Raw genomic sequence first — 24908 nt, 5'->3', positions numbered from 1 at the left:
CAGCAGATTTATTCCACCACATCATCCTTTCATTTGAGAATTGTGCCTCAGACGCAGCATATCTCATTCCTCATTCAGCATCCGACACATTAGATAATTTACAGATAATGGTGCATGTTTGTCACATAATCTAAATATAAAAAAAACAAAGTGGGATTATGCTGCAGTGCATTTGCATTCCGTGTGTGTGTGTGTGTGTGTGTGTGTGTGTGTGTGTGTGCATCCTAACCAGGTCTCATATGACTGCAGAGGGGTGATGGGAGATGGATTGTGGGGTGAGATACTCCTCTGGTGGTGAACAGGTTTCATTGCAGGCATGACTTCATACAGTCTGTCCTGATGCTTAATGAGTTAACCTGAGGACAGATAGATACTCATCCACCAATCAGATTACAGCAGTTCATTTAGGGTTGCTTTAGTTAAAATAAGTTTTTGTGCAAAAGTTGATTTGTTATTTTGTGGACAATTTATTGATGGTGGAAAGGAAAACAATTACACTGACTATATGTTATTAATGTTATGGTAATGGCATGCTTATTGTAGTCCTCTGCTGCTGTGACCAATCTTCTCTCCTGTGTATTTTATCATCATTAAAATGCAGATTCAATGATTAATATTGCATTGCATATCTACTCTTGAGTGTTTTATAACCCTCAGATGAATTGGTGGGTTAAAGAGTCTGGAATGGCTCATCTGTCATGTTTGTTTGATTTATTTAATTTTCATACATGATTTAAATCATCAGCTTTCCATAAGGTGGTCAAAAAAAGTCATATGAATTTTCTAAGAATCTTTTCATTTACTTTATGTGTTAGGTATCTACAGTATTAATCGTAGCCACACCTAAATTAAAGTTAAGAATATTTAATACAAAATGCAAACGAGACTTTGTATCTCAATGGGAATATTCCATGATAAATTAAGGCTATAAAACAATTTTAGGGAATTAAATAAAACACTGAAGAGAACATTGAGAATGTTATAGTTATTGAAATATAAATATTTGTTTCTTACTATGTTTTTAGTGTGTTAAAATGTACAATTAAAGGTCTAGTATGTAGGATTTAGGGGGATATATAGGCAGAAATGGAATTTAATATTCATAATTAGGTTATTATCACTGTATTATTAGTTTAAACTGTTTTAGAAAATGGCAGTAAAAGGTTGCAGCGGTCTGAGCTCAACTCAATCCGGCTGATCATGTCATCTGCAACTCAGCTGTTCAAATCACCAGAGGCTGGTTTTGGGACGTAAAGCAAGTCACCTGGTTCTACAGCCAATCGGCCTGTAGTGAAGTCCATTGGTCGAGTCAAAATGACCGCCGATGAGCCCTCTTTTTCTGTTCTCACGGTGCGCCGGTGTTGGACGGTGGGTCGCTACTGCTCGCTGTATGTGCTTATGCCCCTTCACACACACACACACATTCTCATTGACTTATTAATTGGCACTGGTTATTTGTATTATTGTGGCATATTCATTATGAATACAGTCCATCTGATGCTTGTTTTCTTTATACTTGTACCATTTCATCACAACTACAAATACAACTGTAGCCAGTGTCTCACTATCACTATCATTTTTCATATTTTCAGAAGTTACAAATTATATTCAGCCACAAATATAAGCCTGAAAAGCTAGAAGTTGGAGCGGAAGTACAGTTGTTGCATAGAGATGATACACCATCTCATCGAGTTGCATTGGTGGGAACGTTGCAGAATGTCGTGTTGCAAGTAGTCGCCTTTTTCACCTCATCTCGTTGCGAATCTTTAGTCTGGACTGGGCTTAAGAATCGTTGTGTTTTCACTATTTGGAATGAGCTGCTGATGTCTATAGGCCTATACAAAGTCGGTCCCCTTCCGCTGAGTCCGTCATGTTGTTTCTACAGTAACCCATACAGGGCGTAATATTAACTTTTTACCTCATCTGCCATTGGCTAGTGACCTCCAAAAATGTATCAGCCAAACATATTTTTCACCAGCCAAATAAAAAAATCATGCCTTTTTTGACTAAAAATAATGACCATACGTTTTTAGTATGAAAATCCAACTTTAGGAAAATCCAACCATCCTCTGTGTTTCTTTGGCGTGCTTGCGGCAAAGGCTGCAGCTCATCGTGTTGGTGGGCGGGTTGTAGGTCAGCCATGACTGCGGCTGGCCAGCCTCGTCTAGTTTCCATTTTTCAATAAAACGCCATGCGACATTTTTATACTCCGTTAACTGTCTGTTCTTCAGAATCAGAATCAGAATCAGAAATACTTTATTGATCCCCAAGGGGAAATTATTTATGTTACAGGTGCTCCTTGCAAGAGAGGAAGGATACGTGAAAATTTAAGAAATTTAAACAATAGTATTTACAAATATATAGTTAAATAAACAGGAATTATTAACTTCTTGTCCAAGTCCAACATGTTCATCTTCGTTTTTCCTTTTTTCTGGTGGTGGCTTCACGGTAGGAATGTGTCGCCACATCTTGCTCAGAAGTTAGAATGCCCGGGATTCCGGTAGCTGATGTCATGCGTTCTCGGCACACGTACAATAAGCCGCGAGGGTCAAAATAGTCTGACACAGCTGGCAGAAATGGTCGAAGCACATAAAAACCCCACATGCAATTCAAAATTTTCCATCGGCCACTGGTGGGTGTGTTTTTGTTTTACACACCAAACTAATTTTTTACCCGCCATTGGCGCTTGGTGGGTGTTATTTTACGCCCTGAACCCAGACCAGACAAATGTAACACTGGGTCTAGATAGGGCCATTTGTGTTTTTGTGCTTGGCACAAGTGAGAAGTTTCAGTTGTAATCTGCAACATTACCACTAGATGTCACTAAATCCTTCACAGTAGACCTTTAATTGCACTGTATAATTCAAATTATTATTTTGAGCAAATTTATGAAGGTACCATTTGCTGCATTTATTAACAAAATATTGACTCTAAAAACTTATAGAAGGATGTATGTTCCAATGACACAGGTATCTATTGATGAATACATGTTTATTTTTACATGAATCACAGTGCATTTGATTGTCAACATAAACACAGAGGCTGAGCATAGCATAACATATTGTTTGTTCCACAGAGAGGAGTGCAACACATCTCCTTGCTCCATTAGGGAAGTCTTTTATGTGAAGAGAAGCCACCTTGGAACAGCTCCACTGATTGACGTACAGAGAGTGCATTATGACTGAGTGCCTGCCAGGGTCAAGTCAGTGCACAGGCTGCAAGTTTGTATTCATCTCAGTATTCATCATCTATCAGCTTTATTTCCCATGATGGGAACTTATCAACAGGATTGTTTTGAGCTGATCATCTTTGCAGCTTCCTTCAAAAACAGTCAGAGCTCAAACACACACGACAGTGCTTCAAATGCAAAATGCAAATGAATGGGAAGCGTTTCTTTGTTTAAAAACTGTGAAATGAAAGTACGCTCAGATATCTTGACCCTTGAAAATATGAGTTATTAAAAGTACAATATTCAATTCTACCCATACACACATGGAATTTACTAATTATTTTAAGTATAGGAGTTTCTGTTGCGAGAATTATGTTTAAGTCTGATGATATAAATGACACTTGCAGTCAAGTAAAGCAGTACTGTAGGCTACAAGTTCAATTTTAATGCTATTTAAATATTCTGAAAGAAACCCCTTTTGAGCCTGGTGGTAAACAGGCGTAAGCTTATCATATATTCTTTCCTTTAATCCTCACATCAAATGCGTTACGTAATCATGTTCAGCTTTCGGTTGCCAACGTTATTCTATTGTTGTATTATTTCATTATTGATTTAAATTGTTGGAAGGGAATAGATGATTTATTCAATGTAGGAAGAACAATCTTCAGCGCAGCCTCATTATAATGTATGATTCCTCTATCAAAAGCCAAAAACAGAAAATATGCCCAGCACTCAGTCACAGGTGCTGGACCGGAAATAATTCCACCTCTAGGCTCTTCATCAGCCTGAAACAAGCTGCCGACATTATGATAATCCACTTTCAATTATTTATCCTTCATGAGAACCACTTTACATGATTGTGGATCTTCTGGTTTTAAGGTCATCTGACTAGTGATTGTGAATCGGTTGGATACTCTAATGCTGGACACATTTCCACAAAAGATCCCAAGAGACAATTTAGAGCAAACCATCTCCAGCTTCACAGATTCGTCCAGTATTTCAACTGAGGATTTTGTCAGTGGGCTAAAGGTCTGTACTGCAATTACCACTGCCCAGTGGACTTCGAGATCACAATTATCACTTCTCCCTGTACAATAAGGTGACCTTTGTGTTCACCTTTTCTCTGGAACAGTGACAGTAATTGAACTGGTTGTTGTTAAAGGGAGCTCAGCTGTGTCTCTACATGGATTTGTTCTGCTTGAAGGCCTCAACCACTATAAGCCTTTGCTGACCACAAATACTAATTTGCAAATATGACGGATGAAACACAGGCAGAATTAATATGTTTTGATATGTTTGAACTAGAGGCTAACATTTACTGTAGCATGAGAAAATAATTTCCAAACAAATCTCCTAATAAGAATTTATAAAATTAGGAATAAACTTAAACAGACTTTTTGTGTGTGTTTTTGTTTCCCCCAAAAAGTTTCTTGTAACAGAGTGTGGCATGAGCAGACGAGTAAAGTTTGTTGCGACAAAGCCACCTTGGGGATTTCACCCAAGGAAATTATTAAGAATGCTAAGCTAATGACATCACACAGGGTGAATTAATCCACAGGGTCAGAGGTGTGTTACCATGAAAACAATGCATTTATTTAACAAAAAATGACCCACAATATGCAACTTAAAGCTAAAATGTCATGAACACCAGGATTTAAATAAGCTCTAACCACTGATAACAAAGTAATAATAATTAGCACTCAGGCAGAGGACTTAAGGGGAGTGAGGACAGGGCTGGGGCTTACCACAGCAGCAGGGAATCAAAAAGGGGAGAGAGATCCACAAACTAACCACTTGTGACACTGCACATCATGGAAAAAAGGAATGATGAAAAATACCACCACCAGGAGATTGGACTGCCGTCTTATGCCCCCAGCACCTGTCAACAGAGGGAAAGAGGGTGATTGAAACACCATCATGAGGTGCTATAGATATTCCTGGTGTTCATGACATTTTAGCATTACATTGCATATTGTTGATTCTTTTTTGTTACATAAATTCCTTCTTTTTACAGTGTCTGACCCCATGGATGGTGACCTCATTAGCTTTAAGCATTCTTAATAATTTCATTGGGTGAAATTCCCAAGGTGGCATTGTCGCAGTACTACTCAACTAATATTTTAGCTTCCAAAAGTTTGAGAGTTGGACAAGTTATTAGCCTTTACTAGGCAGGGTCTAATGGTGCTTCTGACTTGCACCATGGGTATTGTAGCATCCAGTGTTTTTGGAGCATGACTTATTCATTCATTTTCCGTAACCGCCTATCCTGTTGGGGGTCGCAGAGGTGGCTGGAGCTAATCCCAGCTGACATTGGGCGAGAGCCAGGGTACACCCTGGACAGGTCCCCAGACTATCACAGGGCTGACACATAGAAATAGACAACTATTCACACTCACATTCACACCTACAGGCAGAGTCACCGATTAACCTGCATGTCTTTGGACTGTGGGAGGAAGCCAGAGCACCCGGAGGAAACCCACACTGATACAGGGAGAACATGCAAGCTCCCACCCTGGGTTCGAAACCCCCCATCCTGGGTTTGAACCAGGTACCCACTTGCTGTAAGGCAACAATGCTAACCACCGCCACTTCATTCATACTCAGGGGGAAAAGTAAAGCACTGGGTGTTTGTTTAAGGTTCAGTGTGTAGGATTTAGTGACATCTAGCAGTGAGGTTGTAGACTGCATGTAGGAAAAAGGAGAGAGTGAATGGCTCTATCCAAAGCTAATGTTTGGTTTGTCCACTTTGGGCTAATGAAGAACAACATCAGACCTCATGGAAAAGGACCCACATGTTAAGGAGATAATGACTCATTCCAAGATTACAAAAACACAACAATGCTTAGTTTCTGTTGATTATACACAAATGAAAACATAGTAATAAATATGATATTTACCATTTCTGCCAATAAATGCCCCTATATCCTACACACTGGACCTTAAAATAATTGACTAATTAGTTAATTTATTTATTAACAAAACAAAGACACATTTAACATTTAGAAATTGATGACAGAAGATGCAAAGGTGTTGATGATTGTATATGTTTTTTTTTTATTAATAAACAAATTGTAAAAAAAAAACCAAAAAAAAAACCAAAACATTGAAAACCCTTGAAAATACTGGTTGAGAGTGGTCTTATTTTGCCTTGTAGCATATGACAATGGAGAGAAACAATATCTCACTGAATTATTGAAAACCTAGTTAATAACAGTCATATATGTAATTACAGATGATAACATTATTGTTTGGATTAATAATTTCCAAAAACAGAACTATTTACAATAAGATTAAAATCCTGGAATGGTTCATGGCACTGATGTGATGAAGTTACTTTCAGTTCATTCAATAATATGGTTACTTTGCCAGTAATGGAGCAACAACCCACTCAGATATTTATAAACACATTTTAACCAGTCAAAGTTGAGATAAGATAAAGCCACAGACATACTACATTCAGTATTTTGAATTGTTAAGATGTAACCTCTGAATGAACTGAAAGTAAACTTGCAATATACTGTACAAGCTTGTGTGAAGCATGATTCATTTCCAAAACCCCTGAATCTGTAGTACAATCACAAAGCCAAGTAATGAGTTCCATAAACTGTAAACGTAAAAATGTGTATAATATGTATGTCTCTCTGAAATACATATTATGCACAGATAAATTCTCAGATAAATCACTTTTCCTCACACTTTACTGTAAAAACTGTGGAAGTGTGTTACAACAGCACAGTGGATAGAATTAGCTCTCCCTCTCTTTGCAGGGAAATAAACACCGTCGTCTTAAATCCTTGGCAAGGCCGGCTAATCCATAATCCCACTGGCCCTTCATTGGCCCCTTTAGTCTCTGTGCAAGGCTTGTCCAACAACACACAGGTCAGGGTGTGACGCAGAGCGTAGTGTAGGTCTGAGGTTTGATTGGCTCTCCCATAGTTCTTCGTCCCTGGTTGGTTCATCGTCCAGCCTATGAGAATGAATGGAGGATGTTGTCATTAGCAATTGGGGAAGTGGATCAGGTGGGTTTGTGTCAATTATGAACAGGAAGGTGCATGTATGAGATTAGTTAGTGAAGTGAGTTTACTCGGTTACTCTGGAAGAAAACATGCCAGGCCATATAGGCACAACCCCCCTAAAATGAGAGATTCACTTGAGAGATTCAAAAGACTATTTTTTTTATCTCTTATACTCTATGTGTTACTCAACTGATCTAGCTGATCGGTTAGATATTTCAACAAGATACTGTATTTGAGACAACTAAATTTGCTTATCTTTGACCCAATCATGTCTCAGTAGACATAGTTGTGATACTAATTTAATATAATGTGTACATACAGTATATGGGTAATCATATTTGTGACATGGCTTTGCAGCATTTTCTGTCACCTTCAAAGCTAACTGCAGTAGTGATACTGATGTTAAGTAAGAGCTCAATATGTCTGCCTTGGTAAACATAAAAACATGTCTAAAAACCAAGCTGTGTATGTGTCAGCCATTTTTAAGAAAGATCATCAATGTAACAGTGAGGTAGTGTTGGTAACACGTCATTTTATAAGTCCTCTACTTTACTACTAAATTTCAGAAATTGCCAATTTCCTAGAAAGGAGCTGGAAATTTTGTGGAAAGGGTTGTGTAATTCAGCAGTATACTGGGGAATGGGGGAAATGGTCAGGTGCTACAGTCGTCAGCTAATGCAGGTAAACATACACTGAACAACTGTGAAGCATTAACTTACAAATAAACATTCACTTGGTTACCAAGTTGTTGCTGTTGTTGTTGTTTCGACATTTTAACAGCTTCTTATAAACATACTTACATACTGTTTTCTACTTGCTATGTAATGACCATAGTTTTCCTAATTCTTTCAGAACAACTAAAAGTGTTCTCCATTTTCCCTCAATTAGTACCACATTATATTGCTCAATATGCGTGTCTCCACCACAGGAACCACCCCCAAAGGACAGAGTTCCGGAACTTTTACAGGGCTAAACAAGTCCCTGCCTCGGAGTAGGTACTCAGAATGGCCCTGAAAGACTCCTGGCTGGGGCTTGGGGATTACTTGGTGCTGATTGGATATACTCAAGGAGGGATGTGACTACAACAGAAAGCAACAAAATAGCCAGCATTTTTAAAACTCAGCAGACGAGGGTTAGCTTGTTCATATAGCTTCCGCCGCCATCTAAAAAAAACTCATTAAATGGCCCGTGAAAAAATATTTTTTCAAGCAGATATCTTAGTTACAACATGACTGAGCTAGCAAAGCAGTTTTGTGTTGATATGTGTGGTATTTATTCAGTTAAGGGAAGTCACGATGTCTAGAAAGCATCAGCTAACAGCAGCAGCAAAGCTAACATCAGGACGTCATCTGTTAAAAGCCTCCCGTTGTCGGATACGACATGAAACTACTCCAGTTAGCTCAATCATGTAACTAAGACATCCGATGGAAAAAATATTTTTTTCACGGGCCATTTAGTGAGTTATTACAGACACCGCTATTGGCTAACGGCGTCCCTGCGTCGCCCCGGTCAAAATGGTCGCGATTATGATTACGTCACATCCAGAGCCTGTAACTTTACAGGAACCTTACTCGTACTCCGCTCTCTCAGTGGAGACACAGCGGTTGAGAGGGCTGAGTGAGAGGATGTTCCTGTAGTAGTTCCTGCCCCCCAAATAGAACCAGGAACTTTTTCAGTGGAAACGGGCCTATTGTGGGATATTTTCAAAATAATTAACCTTTTCATACCAGCAAATTTCTCCAAAAATTTACAGGAAATATGGAATAAGGGTACTTAAAAAATATACCATTATAAAAGATTGAATGAAAAGCCAAATTTAAGGATTTGAGATGTGTAACATAAAAACATGGTAAACACTCACCCCTGTGAGTATATTGCTGGCTCACTCCCACAGGTCTCAGCCACTGAGATGCCTGGCGCTCTTGGTGGCAGACTTAGACTTGGCCTTCGTTCTGAATGGCTACGTCGGATGAAGGGCCGAGGTCCTTGAATAGATACAGGAAACCTCCCACGACTCCCCCAAGAACGTGGGAGAAAAGAGACCCCAGTAGAGGTCCATGCTTGAGGGGGTTGGGGAACTGGACGAGGCTGGGCTTCAAACAGGGATGAGGAGACAGGGCAGAAGACTGAACGAGCATTACTGATCATCCGAGGACTAGACAAGTCTTCGCTGCTGTTCTCCCTTGACCATCTTTGTACCTTTGGCGAAGCTGGTGGAGACGGTGCTTTGAAAGGGTAGGAGGAGGATGAATTTGAGTTCTGTTTTGCAACAGGTGGGCTGGGGAGCCTCCCTTGGATTGCAGGTGGTGTAGGGAGTTTCCTGTTAACAGGAGGGCTAGCAGAAGAGGGTGGAGTAGGTTGCCTTTTGAAGGTGTGGGGACTGGGAAGTCTTCGATGTAGACTGCTTGGTGCAGAAGGTGTGGATGGTAACATTCGCCCCTTATGCGTGGGTGGTGTGGCAGGTGGCTGGCTCCTGACGACTGAAGAAGGAGGCACTGTTGACGCTGTAGTGTTAGATCCAGGCACTGAAAGGTTGCCACCATCTTGCATGTCTGCTGATCCTTCTTGACTGGCAGATGGATTTGTTACTAGAGAATCTGTTGACAATCTCTGTGAGTCTGATGAGTGTCTTAGGTGTATCATTTTTCTGTCTTGCTGATACGAGGAATCCTTTTCCTTTCCACTTGGGTCTGCCTCCTGTTGAACATCTGGTTGGCTGGCCTTTGATGGAGCAGATGCATCTTGTTGATCTGCTCCAACAAAGGGGGAAATCTTGGAAACTTGTGGAGGGCCTCCTTTACTTGGCAGCACCGTCACTGACTGAACTGAGGCCTTCAGTCGCTGAGATACTAAAGCCCTCTTTAATACAGGTGATTTTCTGACTTTGGTAGCCCCTTCATCAGCTACACCAGTTAAAAGACTCTGGGCACTTTCGAAAGAATTGTCCATTAATACTTCCAGCGGAGGCGGAGGAAGACTATCCAGATCTAAGTCACTGGTTTTCTCCGATGCAGTGGATTCAGGTCTACAGCTGGTTATCCCAGTGCTAAGCACAGCTTCCACATTGCCTAAACCAGGTAACACTGGGACGCCACATTTCCGTACTCCTCTGAGAGGCCCCAGAACTTTAGGACCATCTAGTTCCTCTATTCCTTGACTGAAGGTATCAATTAGTCTTTTAACTGAGTTTCTGCCTCTGTAAAGGCCTGAAGATGGTCGTGGTGATGAAGGAGGGCTAGGGGGTGGGGTGGCTTTTATAGGACCCTTTAATATTTTCTGGTCCTTCAGTTTATCTTCTTCCACATCACTGACTACCTCCTGTTTTTTTGCATTGCGCCTTGTAAGGCCTGCTTTGTCATCAGGTGGTTGGGGATTGCTGTTTTTCTGAAGTAAGGGTTGTTTGCGATTTCTTGCTGGAGATTGTGCTGGTGAGGTTCCTTGATTTTGTTTTGACAGAGGATTCTTAACACTTCCACCTGCCTTGCTTTTACTCATCCTCTGCAACCTCTGGTTTAAATCCTTCTGGGTCCTTTCTAATTCAAACAGAGTTGGATCTTCTCCTTTGCTCCGCAGGGATTCTGCTGACTGGGAACGTCGCTCTCTAGTCACTGGGGTCTTTTTTGACACTGCCTTCTGAGTAGGTGCCGTTGTTTGAGGCCTCCTTGGAGATCGTTCGACTTCCTCGGTCCACTGCCGTCTACTGGTTTTTGGGCTGCCAGCTGTCTTTGTTTTGGCACTAGCGTTCTGTGATGGAACAAACTGTATCCTACCACTTATAGCATTTTTCATTTTGAGAGTCATTTCAACATTTTGAGGATTCTCTATTCGCTTTGGGGGTAGGCGGCATGGTTGTTGTTGTTCGTGATCTACGGGTGAAGAATTTGATCGCTTTCTCAACCCTACTTGCACATCTTTCACACCTCTGTCCATATCCTCCTCATCATCATTGTCGTCTTCCTCCCCATAATCTAAAGAGACTGATCCTAGCAATGAGTCTCTGTGGTAATTAGCCATTATAGTACATGTAGAACCTAATGAGTTGAGTGAGGTGAGGGAAACACTTGGACTTATTTGACTTGCAAGCTTTTGCCTTGATATTCCTTGCCTAATGTCCATGGGGATGTATCCCAAAGGACTGACAGAGGTAGTTCTATTTGTCCCAGTAGATGCACAACTCTCTCGTCTATGGCGTCTTTCAGATCCAGCAAGGGATTCACTCTCAGCTCCAATACCACTGTCCTCACTAAAGAGAGCAGAATCCTCTGGCCCAGGCTTGCGCAAAGAGGCCATTTCAATGCGAGATAAGAGTTGCATTAGCCTAGTCTCTACTGCACGTTTGACTTTCAGTTTCTCCTCTAAAAGCTCAGAGACAGAGGCAAAGTACTCCACTGCCTCCTCTAAAGTAGAGTCCCCAATTCCGCCAACAGTCTGGCTCACATTTCGCATTCTCTGTGTGGTGTACTGAAGCAGCTGCTGCAACAAATCCGGTGGGGGCTCAATATTAGCAGAGCCAGACTTCAAAGGTGGAGAAGATGAGAGGTTTTTCATTTGACTTGGCCAAGCAAGATGTTCTCCATTTTCTTTTAAAACTTTTTCTCCCTCGTCTGCCATCTCTTCCAGTCCCTGAATTATTTCCTCATAGCGTAAAGCCATAAAAGCAACCATAGTCTGTACAGAAACCTGTGTTTGGGTTGCTTCTTCCAGGAGTCCTAGTAAAGCGTCATATTTGTTTATGCTGGGATTCAAAAAGGCATAAGCAGCTTGGTGAGCTTTTACCAAAGGTTCTGGGAAGTCCACTTTCTGTTCTGTAAGTGGTTTGTCTTTCTCCTTGTCTTTCTTCTTTAGCCCCTTAATACCTCTGGTATTTTTTTTAGGTTTTCTGACAGGCTTTTTTTCTGTCCCATCCTGCTTGTCAACATTTTTGTCTTTTCTTTGTGAAACTGTGTTGTTGTCCGTTCCTTGACTCCCCAGTTTATCCATGTTTACTACTTCAGGGGCGAGGTCAGCCACATGTCTCTTTTTCTGTGGTGTCATTTGAGCCTCTTTTTGAAATACCTGGGTTTGTCCGGCTGCCTTCCTCTCCTTTGTATCTCCATCTGTTGATTCAGTTGAATTTTGATTCTCTCCATCTTCAAAGTGAGAATCTCTGGGGCTTTCTTGTGGTGGAGGAGGGAGCATTCTCCCCTTCCTTGTGGGGCCGAGGACCCCAAAATGGTTTCCTTTGGATGGTGAGCAGCCCATTCTGGATGTTCTCAAATACAAGCTGATATTTGTTTCTTCTTTGAGACTCCAACACAGCAATGTAGTAAATGATGCAAAGAATAGCCAAGGTCCTCAGCCACCTGCTGTATCTGTCATTTTCAGATGGCTGAGGTTGTCGAGACTGATAAGATCCCTGCCCGCAAGGATGCTACCAAAACAAAACACTGACACATCCATTTTACAGATCTCTCCCACCTGTCATAGGAAAAAAAATCCACAGATCGATGGTCATGTTTATATTAAAAAAAAAATCCTTGTTGCGTGCTCTGAAACTCATCCTCCTCTACCTAACAAAGGACAAGCAGCTGAGAGGATTAGTGAGGCTTTCAGTGAACTCCTCAGCGTGCACATATGTCACGTTAAACCATATAAAACTCACCTACTTGTAAGACTATAAGCTCATTTGCGTAACGAGAGCTGGCCTCAGGTGGCTTTTTATAGCATGCAAAACAATATCTCCCCATTTAGCAGCCATTTCCATTGCAGAAAGAAAAGAAAAAATAAATGAAAAAGCTTTTTTTTCAATTGCATTTCATGCAGTTGCAGTTATATTCAGGTAACAGGTACTAATAGTTATATTCTATCAGAAGTGATATGATATAAAAAAAAAAAACAATTTCACTGATGCTTTAATAAACATTGATAATGTTTCCATTTGACATGCTGTCTAAAGACAGCCTTTAATGCCTTTGTCATACAGTTGTTCAGTAAGTTATTTTGGTGATTTGCTGATCCTCTCTTAATGTCTATATCTAGCATCAGTGCAGTGGAACAGTGAGCCAGTCTTTAAAATAATTTGAACTACCTTTGCCTCTCAGTAGTAGACTAAAATAAAAAATAGAAAAGATTATAGTAGTTTATCTTTCCTCTCAGATTTTTCTTTTTCATCCTTTCAAGACAAATAACACAAATTAATTTAACTAAATGGGAAAAAATGAGATAAAATAAACAAAATAATGTATTAGAAGGCTCTATAGTTTAGATCAGAATGACAACATGTACACTGAACCGTGATGTGATAAAGACTTTTTTCACAAAACATTATTTGCCTTTTTTGCACATAATTTGCAACATTATATTTTGTGTAGATATGTTAACTGCCATTTGTTTGTGAAAACATTTTATATTCTCCCATTTGGCTTCTCTTTAACACATTTCTGGTTAGATGTGTATTCATGTGTCTACTCTAAGTATTGTATAAACTGGTACAAACTTGATCACTTAAGTATGGCAGAGGCTATTTTTACCCTCATCCATATCCTATGTAACCCGTTTGCCTCAGCATGTTCTTGTGATACAATCATTGAAACTACTGTAATTGTTTTGTATTTTTCTCTCTTTTTTGTTTATTTTATATCTGCATTTTAATCTCTGACAAGAGATTTGATGCATTATTGTTTTGCAATAATAATAAAAAGAACCAGCCAGTTTCAGACTCCATTTTCATAAAGTATAGCTGCTCGCTCTTTAATAATTTTACCTTCTGTAGTCTATCAAACTACACTCAATATGCAGATCAAACTTTTTGTGTTCCCTGGACTGTCTGGCACGTTGTTCCATGGAATATTATAGCCTTACAAGTTACTGAAAATAACAAACAAATCCAATCAAGTGTTAAGGCCACCCTTCTATTTTTAATAGTTATTTATTAGCAAAGACACAACAATGTTTAATGTCAAACATAGAAATTTTGGTTGTGAAAATACTGATCTTGGGCCCCTAAGAATCCTTACTTTTTTAAGTAGCTATGTCTTATATGGAGAGTTGGAAAGTTGATTTTTCAGTGTGAATTTTCTACTTCTTAAATTGTGGTAATACAACTAAATGAACCCTATGAACCCTACTTTGGTCTCAGCAGCACCCCGTGGCTTACTAAAATCACATTCCACAATCTTAAATAAACTCAATTACTAAAATAATGTAATTTTATCACCATGTTACTACCATTTTTATGGAAAGAGAAACCCTATATTTTAATGATGACATCCCATGTGTAATTTATTCCATAGTAGTTTTATCTTTATGTGGTTGTGTCTATCGAGTATGTAATGTGGGTTTTACAGTACATTTTTAATAGGCCTACTAAGAAATACATGCTGGAGGTTGGACAGGGAGAAGAAGAAGAAGAAGCACATGCAGAAGCAGAAGCAGAAGAAGAAGAAGTCCGCGATTGGTCCTCCTCGCGTGCACGTGAACTGCTGAGCGATTGGCGCGGATCCTGAAGCGCGTTCCCAAACCACCTTCACCTCCGGTCAGTGCTTTGTAAATACTGTTAACTTATAACCTTTTTAGCTTTAATAAACGTTGCTATAGTTGCATTCTCTCCTGTTTTCAAGGACATTATTGACATCTGCTCTTAGCGCCATTACGTTTTGTAGAGTTGTGTGTCTGATACAGGTGTTAGTAACACCGACATCTGTCGCCTTTTCATCGGGTTTTAAAGGTAAGCTAGCTAACGTTAGCTAATCGCTCATCTTTGCTTTATTGACTGAAACCAAAAGCAAGAGCCGCGGAGGTGAGGACTGGGTTGGAGACGGTCTTAGTGGTAAAGTTAGATTAACTTTAAGACTTGTTTGCCGAGTTTATTACTAAGTTAACGGTTCAAACAACTTCCTGCAAGCTGTTGTAATTTGTCAGCTTTCTAGCTTGGTGGCTGAGAGCTGGCTTAATACCTAGTTGTCATTAAGATGGACGTAGTGAAAGTCATTTTCAAGGTTGAACTTCCCACATTTTTTTTAATTAAACAAGCAATGTGAAGAAACCTTACTTTGGGTTTGTAGCTAAGCAAGCTAAGTTATTTTCAGATATAGACCGACATCACAGATTTCCCTAAAGGGGCTTCACAGTCATGCTGTATTCAAGTGCTCCTGGTATGGTCCCATTTGTAATATGGAAACAACATGGACGCTTCAAGTTCATGTGTTGTATTTTATTGCTTAGAGCATTTAAAAAACGCGTTGATAACTGTTTGACGTTTTATATTAAAAAGTGATTTTGTCCCAGACGTGTTGCCACACCAGTACGTCCCCTAAAATAACGAAAAGACTGCTTTACCTGATCACTGCAAGTAAATAACTTTTCTAACTAATCGAGGTCAGCAACTAACAGTTAAGATCGAATATCGTATCACAAATTACATGTGAGCAAAACATTGATATACAATATGTGAATTAAAAAATGTATTACAGTCAACCGAATATTTACTTTTGTGTGCTATATTTCTGTGTATATGACAACAACTTGGCAACTTGTATGCTAACATTTTTTGCTGACATGAGGGGGCGTTCTTCTCCCAGTTGGAAACTAATTTTGTGATTATTCCGACTTCACATGACTGCGGGTGCAGCATATGGCACCCTCTGTCCTTTTACCCTCTCTTTGGATAAGGATCTGCCTCTGCAAACTAAATAAATAAATAAATTCATGAATAGAATAGAAGAAATCTCAGGAACAATCGATGTTGTGTGCACAGAATAACTCTCTCCTCCATTTCCTTTCAGAATCATAGACCTTTCCGCTACAGATGATCTAAGCATCTGAAGCATGATGAAGCACACACACAGCTGTTGCCAGGCTTCCCCCTCAAGAACTGCTGGAGTCAGGCTCAGCAGTTCAAACTTGCTCCCAATCAGAAGAGGTCACCGACTCAAAAGAGCCAACGGTCGAGAGACCCAGGGCCTGCTAGGGAAAAGCCAGCCGAGCCAGCGTCGGGATGAGATGTGTTATGTCAAGAAGAGCATGTCCCCGACGATCGGCATCCAGCGGCAGGAAATGGAGTCGTTCTTCAAGCTTTTTGGTAAATGAATAGTCCCAATAATAAGCATGTTTTAATTAAGCGGTTTCAGAGTGATCAATCTTACTTGAAATAATTTTGTTTGGTTACAGATGATGACCTGATCCATGACTTTCTGTGGATGGACTGTTGCTGTAAAATGACAGACAAGGTAAATGATTTGATAAAAGTGGCAGAATCTCTCTGAAGCTTTGAGATGCTCAGATTAACTCACTCCAACTTTTCTCCCTATTTCATCAGTACCTTCTAGCCATGACCTTTGTGTACTTCAAAAGGGCCCGCTTCACCATCGCTGAATACACCAGGAAGAATTTTTTCATTGCACTGTAAGTTTTAAAGAAAGAAAGAAAGAAAAATTCAGCTTTTTTATTTTGATATTCTAGCAAAAAAGGAACCTGTGTGCTGCTGCCTTTACTGCCACACCTGGGGGGAAAAACTGTAACCCTAAATTTGGCTCATGTACTCGATCTCTAGCTATCTTGCCAACACCATGGAGGAGGATGACGAAGAGAGCAAGTATGAGATCTTTCCATGGGCGCTGGGCAAGAACTGGAGGAAGCAGTTTCCTCGCTTCCTCAAGCAGCGGGACAAGCTGTGGGCACGAGTCGAGTACAGAGCTGCTGTCAGCAGGCGCTGCTGTGAAGAGGTACACACACACATAATTGCCTGAGGAGACTGATAAATGGTGTTTCTCTGGGAGTCTTCACAGTCTTGTTTGTGCTGCACACTGCAGTTTTTGTAGCGCTGGTTTAATGCCAAAAGTGCCATCTCTGTTGTTTTTATTTCCTGATGGAGCTGTGCGTGTACATTTCTCAGTCTGTGTCTCCGTATCTCTGTCCTCCAGGTGATGGCCATTGTGTCCTCTCACTTCGTGTGGCAGCGAGAACGGTTGGAGCACCACAGCGGTGCTCAGCGGCAGTACGCGGACCGAGACTTTACTCGGATTCCCCGCGGGCCCTCGGCCTCTCCAGTCTCCTGCACCCTGTGTAACCGTGGCTCTGGGTTAGATATTGGTCCCGGCTCCTCTTCTCTGTCCAGAGGCTCTTCTGCGCAGAGCCCAAACCTAGCCCTTCCCCACCCATTCACCTCTCCACTGAGTTTGGAGTTAACCCCACCCAGGGCCGCAGCCTCTCGCAGGAAGACGGTGGAGACTAAAAGCCAGGCGCAGCATTCCTCCTGCTGCTGTGCTGGGGAGGTTCGCGGTAGGTATCACGTTTCACTAAAAGCAAAAGGCTGAGACAATCATAAAATCTCAGGAACCTTTTTAAACTTAAGCGATGTTTCTCAAAAGTATTCTAATTTAAAAATAGAAATTATTGCATGCAAGAACCTCCTACGCACTTGTACTGTAGAGGCTGTTATAAGAGGCTCTGGAACCTGCAGGGGGAGCCACAAATTCTTAACATGATCACATCTGTCCAGAAGAGTATTATATATGATTTCTTTTTCATTAAGGATTTATCGATCCACCTGACAAGAGCAGGTTCAACAACAGGTGCTTTTCCTGTGCGCAGTCGTTTTCTGATTCCATCTGTAGCAGCCATAATCTTAGAGGAGACTACATTTTACATTGAGAGAAAATGACTTTCTCTCTCTCGCAATGATTTCAACATGTGCAGCACTAGTCTCTCAGGTAGCCAGGTGGAAGCAGACAAGTCACCATCAGGGGTGTGGGAGTGAAGTAAAAAGAATAGATAGAGTTACTGTAGTTTTTCATCATTTTTCTATTTGTTGTCCTGTATGAAAACACCCCAAATAAATACTGTAAGTGGACTACTTGATTACTGTAAGTGAATTATTTATCAGCAGGAGCACAGGAATGATTTTGTCCCCAGCTTTTTGATCAGTGTATACCACTTCAACTGGTGCATGTTGTTTGCTACACACTTAGATACAGTAGGTCTAAAAATGTTTCAGTTACACTCACAGTTGATCAATCATTCATTTCATAAAATCATTTTATTCAGATTTCTCAGGGACAATGATAAGAAGATAAACAAGATAAAATGAAACAAGATGAAACAGATTAATGTAATGATGAACTATTTATTTTTAACAAAAATAAGCAATTGTGTAACAGCAGTTGAAATAGTGTGAAGCAGATTTTCTCCTTCGCTCCATGGCGTATGACGTAATTTGGATTCTGGAATCTGGATTGTGTGTAGATGTGATTTAGCTGGATTCCACCTGGGAGGTGAAACTGGAAAAGATGGTGCTGTACACATCCTGTGATACCAACTTAAATATGAACAGGAGCTTGAATATTACATTCAGTAACAGGATTAATTCTAGTGTGTTTCTGACTCCTAATAATTTAATGTCTGAGATATTTAATATTTCCAGTTGCACTAAACTACTTTTTTTTATCCTCCATCTTTGTTAGATGAATCTTCCTGCGGGTCCACATGTGACACCTCCATGGACTGGATCAGTAAGTAGAGCGTCACACCACCTCAGCAGCACTGACCGAGCTGATCTGCGTGGTGCTGTCTCACCTCTTTAACGCCACTTTTACTCTGAAGAAAAAGTCTGAATCACAAGTTCAACTCACTAGTTTGTGTTTAATGTGAACACGGTGCTGAATTAACAGAACTGTCAGAACCAAGTTAACCCTTTAAGTGACTGAGAAATCCATGCATCATACTGTGATGAAAATATATAAAGATTGATGTGGAACACCAAAGACCTGTTTAGCCTGCACTGAGTTCTTGATATTTATTTATTTATTTATTTATTTATGATATTTATGTACTGAAGCACTTCTGTTTCTTTGACACACTTATTTATTCACAGATGTTAAATATAACTGTCAAAAAATGAGTTCGACATTTTGGATAAATTATAGCCTGCAATACATGTCCTTAATGTACTGGGATTCAACTGGGTGTGTTTTTAGGATTGTTGCCAATGTGCCTGTTTCATGGTCCAACACTGCCTTGTGACGTTTTGAATAAAAGCTTGAACCTGTTTGTGTTTTTGAGTCTTTACAGTAAGGAGATAAATAGGTTGATATGTCACAATTATTTTTGTCCAGGCTTTTTTACAGGCAACACAACTACCGCACAATCTTCCTCAGTTTCACCAGGAATGCTGAAAATGAAAAAGACAATGAGTGTTTCTTTACAACATCATATACACAGTGTTAAACTGGGACTAGAAATGTGGTGTTGTCTGACCTGTGTGGCTCAATTGTTCAGGATGAGGTCTAGCGATGTAGGGAATACTCCCGAAGGCTGGGTGTTCCTCTGTGGTCATCTCTTCTGAAATATAACCGTACAACTTATAAAGGAAGAGCTCAGAATATAACGTATGACAAACACAAAGGACTTGAAATCACCTTCATCAGTCTTATCTGAGGCTTCCCCCGCCTCCCTCTGGTCTCCGTCCAGGATCGGCGTTTTCTTGACGCAGTGTTTTCCATCTTTCTGGAGGGCTGGAGCCACCAACCAGCGTCGGTTTGGAACCTCCATGATGTGCTCGCACAGCAAAGGGAGTGCAGAATATCGAATCCCTTCCAGCAGGTCGATGACCTGTGTTATACTGAGTTACAGAGGCATAATCAGAGCAGCGTTTTAAACTGATATAAAACACCCATTTACACTTGTGGGTGTAATGTGCAAAATGCAGTGCATTAACACTTCAGCACGCAGGTGAACACCATAAATGTTTCAGGTGGTATCATGCCTGCCATTTTATTTTTGTTATGCTTTAGTCATGTACTCTTGTGTACTCAAGACAAGCCAGGTTTTACACTATACATTATTTAGATCAAGACACATCCCACTTTAAAGACATTTTGGGAAACAGGCTGTGCTTATCTGCTGTCTTGCAGAGAGTTACATGAGAAGCTTGACATCACTCTCATGTCTGTAAGGTAATGCAGCGTTCCATTTACCTCACAAGTCTGAGATCGGGGCTGGGAATGACATTGCACCCGAGTGGATCACGTTCCAGTTTAACAAGTTGTTGGACCAGTTTGAGCCAGCTTACCATTTGATACAAACGCATTACCTTATATTTGGCATATACAAACACTGTAGCAATGTGTCCACAGGTAGTAGCTGGACAGGACTGTGTGCACGACTGATTTAATGAGACACAAAAAAGACCGTAAATAACCAGTATATTACTACAGCTTTCACTACTGTTGATGAGAGCAGCCATTTTGGATTTTGAGGTCAGGATTGGTGAGGTTCCTCTGACATTCTGAGTTAGTTCAGTTGAAATTCCTAACTAAGAACTAGAAAATTCAGACTACCCAGTGCAAAACCGTACCACGTACTATAAATACGAAGCTGGAGACAGCAGCTGGCTATGTTAGCTTAGCAAAAACACTGGAAACTGGTGGAAACAGCTAGCCTGGCGCTGTATGGAGGTTAAAAGAACATTATTAACCAGTCCCAAGCTCACAAATTAACAAGTTATATCTTCTTTAATTTGTACAAATGATACGTTGTGGTTTTACTCGGGGTTATGTGCTGGACGTAAGGTTTTGTGTTTGTTTTTTTGGCTAGGATGACGAAGGCATTACCCGCCTTACTCTGGCACTGATTGGCTTACCCTGACAGTATTACCCCAACCCTCACCAATCTCACTTGTTTTGCATAAACCTAACCAACCCAACCAACAACATCGAAAAGTACTAGCCATTCAGACGGAGAGTAGAGCAGTTCATGGCTTCACCATCATAGGAAAAAAAACTTTGCATTCTGGCATCCTTTGTGCGTCTGACTCCCGGCTCCACCATGCAAAGTCGCTGCTAAAAATGTTAGCTTTCATAATCCAAGGTAAAATTTACAGCTAAGTGTTAAGAAATCTTATGCTTTGTCTCAAATCGCATACCTCTGTACTTACACTTAATATTTTCAGTGCATAAGTGCGTTCACACTGAGCAGTATGGAAAAATGCAGTGCACTATGAGTACCCGGATGGTGCACTAAAAATGGTCAAGAAGTTGAGTATGGAACTATGGATACTTATCGCCCTCAATAGTCGCCATCTTGGCAACGTAGCAGAAGGGGAGCGACCACTTTTCAAACTGGAAATGGCAGCTGAGGACTGTGCGATGGCGAACGTCGCTGCATTGTACAAATACATGTGTTTTTTGCACTAAGCACAACTATACTGTTGTCAGGTATAAGCCAGCAGTATGTTTATTGGGTTAATTTAGCAGTCTGTAATGATTTGGTACTGCAAACGATAACGTGAATGCTAATGCTAGTTGGCTAACTAGCTAATTTGCGGTCGTCATTTCCGGTGAGTGCACAACGGCCGTGTTTAGTTTGAGACAACACTACCCTGTCGAAAGTTGCGCACAACGCCAATGAGTACATAGTGCACATAGTATACTACATGGAAGTGTACTAACGGGAAGTAAGTGATTTGAGACACACCATTAGTAACGTTAGCTAATAGCATTCATGTTCACAATTAGCAAATAATACATAATGGCTGCCAGGCAACCAGTGGAGACTACAACTGGTCATTTCAAAACTGAAATTAAATAAATGATACAATAAGTTAGTGAATTTTAGAGGCCCTGGTAAACAGGTGTTGGAAAGATTTGCAGTCTTTGTGCTAAGCTAAGCTTAAACATCTGCTGGCTGTAGCGTCAAATTGAGTGGGCGTACAGTATATAGCCAGCTAGCTTAGATTAGCATAAAGAAATACTGGACTCCCTAATAATTGTTTGTTTAATCCCTCTGAAATTTTAAATTTAAAAAAGACTGTTTTTTACAGTGTGTCGTTTTTTACACGTCAGTTTTTGTACAGATTACAGAATAAGATCTAACATGTAATGAGTGAGCTTTGGAAAGAGCCAGGCTAACTGCTTCCACCTGTTTCTAGTCTTTATGGTAAGCTAAGCTAACTGGCTGCTGGCGGCTGGCTGTGGCGTCACACTTAACGGATGAGAGTGAGAGAGGTATCAATCTTCTCGTCTAACTGTCGGGGAGAAAGCGATCGAGCTTATTTCCCTAAATGTCAAACTATTCCAAAACAGTATGAAGCCACTGCACTTTGTCAAAGCTCAATATATGCAACTCCAGTTAGCCTCTCGTGTTGGGTCTGGTGTGAAAGGTGACAGTGAAACACCGGAGATACACACTTGGCAAGGTAGACAGCACAAACAGCTCCAGGGTGCAGACGTGGAGTCACAGTGGGTAAAACCAGCTGAGGGTGGGTCATGTCAAGAGCAACCTGCAACAGACAGAATCCATCAGACGAATGAGCCGCTGACACAAAATCTAATTCTTTCATTCAAAATCTAATTGGTCCTTTAAACCAGACACTGACTGCATGGAATCCCTTAGCAGCGAGGAGCGAGGAAGCCGTACAGAGGTCGGCGTTGTGAAACTGGACGTTATCGGGCCACTCCTCCCCTCGTCGCAGTTTCCAAGACGTCCTCCAGTGCTTGTAGTTCCGCACCGCTCTTGTGTGGTGGTCCTCTCTGACCTCCACACTCAGCACGCTGCCCTTAGAGCCAACTGGGAAAACCAAAAACACACGGTTCATTAGAACATGTAAAACCTAAGCTCTGACACTCTACACTTCAACTTCAGTTTCAGTAGAAGTATGATAGGTGCACACCTGCTCTGGACAGGAGCAGAGACATGGCCCCTGACCCCGATCCTGACTCCAACACACAGTCTCCCTCTGTGACATCCATCATCATGAGCATAGTAGCTGCATCCTGGGGAAAAAAGAGAGACACAAAAACACAAAACATCTGTGAGGAGAAAACAATCTGTAACAGGAATGCATGTGGCACACAAACAAATACCATACCTTAGGGTATGAGATGGCTGCCCCCCTCTTCATATACAGCACATAATCTTCCAGACTGGGCCGTCGTAGAAGGAGCGAACCCCCCGTGGCTGTCTTCAGGAAGCAACCTGCAGGTTGCCCGGCTATGTCCTCATGCCGGATTGTCCCCCGGCTGCTATGCAGACGTGTCCCCGGCTTAAGTTTGAACATCTTCCTGAACTCCCCACGCCATTTCCTCCTGTGATACTCAGCAACAACCAGCTCCCCAAACACAAACAAGCTCTCCCCAGGAAGTGTAGGTGGTGTCAACCCTTCTTCTTCATGAGATGTTCCCCTCATCTGAGCCTCTGATGGGTTTGTCTCCATAGCTGCATCTGAGTCATCCTCTTTTGGGATTCCATTATGTCCACCTTCCTCTTGTGAGCAGTGTGTGCCCGATACCTGGATGTCTGCTTCTCCTTCAGGGTCTTGCTGGTTCTGCTCCCTCAGCTGCATCACCTCAGGGCTCAGGGCGTCCTCAGGCAGCAGGCTGCTGATCCTCTCCAGGGGAGACAGGGGTCGCCTCCTTCTTGACAGCAGTGCCAGCCTGGTGTCTTCCTCATTTTCGTTGCATCTCACAGAAGCAGTTGAAAAGTGTCTGATCTCCCTCCTACATTTGTGGAGCTTTACAAGTGTGTCCCTGCTGCTGAGATGTCTCTGAGTGGATGTGCTAATTCTCACCAGTCTGTGCATGAACAGGAGTCTAGCAAAGGGCATCTGCAAAGCCATTCTTTCACTTTACAACATGACTTATAAACGTATACATAAACTAAGGGCTATATCCAGTAAGTTAAAAGCAGATGGAACCTTATACATGACAGCTGTAGTTGTAAAATATGATTCCTGCGAAATAAACTACTCAAAATAAATATAACGATAAACCTGGTTGATAGTTCACTTACTCTATAACAGTTAGCACTTCACTCGTCTTCATTTCCTGTAAGCCCCGGCTGTATTCACACACCAAGAAGGTCACCATGCTGGATAAACACATGCGAGCTACGTCATAACTGAGCGACTGCTGCAGTAATTAAAGTCCACCAGCAGAGGGTGACATTGTAACTAAACTTTATGAAACATAATTCCGCCTCAAATATTCTTTACACTGATATTCAGCGGTCTTATCTCTCTTATTGCTTTTGTTATTAGGTTTTCTGTCCAATAACCGGAAATGCATTGCACACTGTTTGTAATACTGAAGCCACAGGACAACAATGTGACATACTTTATTAAAACTGCACAGTTTTAGGGAGTTAGGTTTGCACAGCACTGTCTTTCTTTAAAATTATAGTATTTTCGACTTTATGAAATATGCAAATTCATTACATTGATTAATTGGCTGTGTTTATGTGAAATGCAAACATGAGTTTGGCGTCAAAACAGAGATTTATGGCAGATTTATTTTGCTGTTGGTGCGTTCAAGTGCTGTGAAAAGTCGTAAATATGTCAAGTGTTATTTCCAACAAAGTGACATAAAGATAAACATGTAAAGCCTTTGTTGTTGTAAAACAAATTTGAGCAACTGTGTCAGTTCTTTTGATAGTTTTGCTGTTGTAGTTGCACACAACGCCATATTTACAGCAGCTGTAAAGGGCCTAATGTAGTGGTGCTATTAGGGGGTGCTTCATCATGCTGGAATGAAGATGTTTCTGTTATTTAATAAAGTATGGCTTAAGAAAGTATGGTAAAAAGGAAGAATCCCAGTGTGCTGCAAAGAAGTGATAATTAGTATTAACAACAGGGGCAGTAATGCAATGTTAAGGATGCCATTAAATCTCAAAGAAGCAGAAGCTTTAGCTGTTGTAGGGTCAGGGTAGGATTTGTGGAGGACTACATGTACCTGGGACTGGGAGCGTTCATAAAC

At 41.0% G+C, this 24908-nt stretch overlaps 3 protein-coding genes across 6 annotated transcripts; 1 reads left to right on the top strand and 2 right to left on the bottom strand.

Annotated features, from left to right (window-relative positions):
* Positions 1-6955: 6955 nt before the first annotated feature.
* On the bottom strand, positions 6956-12200 carry pcare1 (photoreceptor cilium actin regulator 1). Its single transcript, XM_049597009.1, has 2 exons — positions 9047-12200; positions 6956-7136 (listed from the first exon to the last, which is right to left on the bottom strand). The coding sequence occupies exons 1-2, from the start codon at positions 12163-12165 to the stop codon at positions 7013-7015; spliced, it is 3243 nt and encodes a 1080-aa protein (XP_049452966.1). The 5' UTR covers positions 12166-12200; the 3' UTR covers positions 6956-7012.
* Positions 12201-14685: 2485 nt separating this feature from the next.
* Positions 14686-18748, top strand: spdya (speedy/RINGO cell cycle regulator family member A). Its single transcript, XM_049596838.1, has 7 exons — positions 14686-14890; positions 15948-16243; positions 16333-16391; positions 16481-16566; positions 16715-16886; positions 17085-17442; positions 18624-18748. The coding sequence occupies exons 2-7, from the start codon at positions 15991-15993 to the stop codon at positions 18677-18679; spliced, it is 984 nt and encodes a 327-aa protein (XP_049452795.1). The 5' UTR covers positions 14686-14890; positions 15948-15990; the 3' UTR covers positions 18680-18748.
* trmt61b (tRNA methyltransferase 61B) lies at positions 18222-24061 on the bottom strand. Of its 4 annotated transcripts, none has more exons than XM_049596837.1 (8): positions 23947-24061; positions 23027-23761; positions 22829-22931; positions 22535-22725; positions 22347-22438; positions 19578-19780; positions 19417-19500; positions 18222-19330 (listed from the first exon to the last, which is right to left on the bottom strand). In XM_049596837.1, exons 2-8 carry the CDS (start codon positions 23759-23761, stop codon positions 19296-19298), a joined length of 1443 nt encoding a protein of 480 aa, XP_049452794.1. In that variant the 5' UTR covers positions 23947-24061; the 3' UTR covers positions 18222-19295. The 4 variants fall into 4 exon arrangements, with proteins under 4 accessions (XP_049452794.1, XP_049452791.1, XP_049452792.1 ...); XM_049596834.1 differs by having other exon boundaries at positions 23027-23729; positions 23947-24044; XM_049596835.1 differs by having other exon boundaries at positions 19417-19497; positions 23027-23729; positions 23947-24044.
* Between the last annotated feature and the right edge of the window lie 847 nt (positions 24062-24908).

The sequence above is a fragment of the Epinephelus fuscoguttatus genome, linkage group LG14 (assembly GCF_011397635.1).
Source record: "Epinephelus fuscoguttatus linkage group LG14, E.fuscoguttatus.final_Chr_v1".
NCBI lineage: Eukaryota > Metazoa > Chordata > Actinopteri > Perciformes > Serranidae > Epinephelus > Epinephelus fuscoguttatus.
The sequence above is the reverse complement of the archived record's forward strand: the minus strand, read 5'-3'. Positions and strand labels throughout refer to the sequence as shown.

Coding starts and splice junctions, on each gene's coding strand:
- trmt61b (XM_049596834.1), bottom strand. CDS start 24,038: ATGTGTTTATCCAGCATGGTGACCTTCTTGGTGTGTGAATACAGCCGG. Junction 22,439..22,534: donor CTGCTAAGGGATTCCATGCA/GTCAGTGTCTGG, acceptor TGTCTGTTGCAG/GTTGCTCTTGACATGACCCA. Junction 19,331..19,416: donor TGAACAATTGAGCCACACAG/GTCAGACAACAC, acceptor TTTCATTTTCAG/CATTCCTGGTGAAACTGAGG.
- pcare1 (XM_049597009.1), bottom strand. CDS start 12,165: ATGGATAAACTGGGGAGTCAAGGAACGGACAACAACACAGTTTCACAA. Junction 7,137..9,046: donor CCAGCAATATACTCACAGGG/GTGAGTGTTTAC, acceptor TCATTCTCATAG/GCTGGACGATGAACCAACCA.
- spdya (XM_049596838.1), top strand. CDS start 15,991: ATGATGAAGCACACACACAGCTGTTGCCAGGCTTCCCCCTCAAGAACT. Junction 16,244..16,332: donor GTCGTTCTTCAAGCTTTTTG/GTAAATGAATAG, acceptor GTTTGGTTACAG/ATGATGACCTGATCCATGAC. Junction 16,392..16,480: donor GCTGTAAAATGACAGACAAG/GTAAATGATTTG, acceptor CTATTTCATCAG/TACCTTCTAGCCATGACCTT.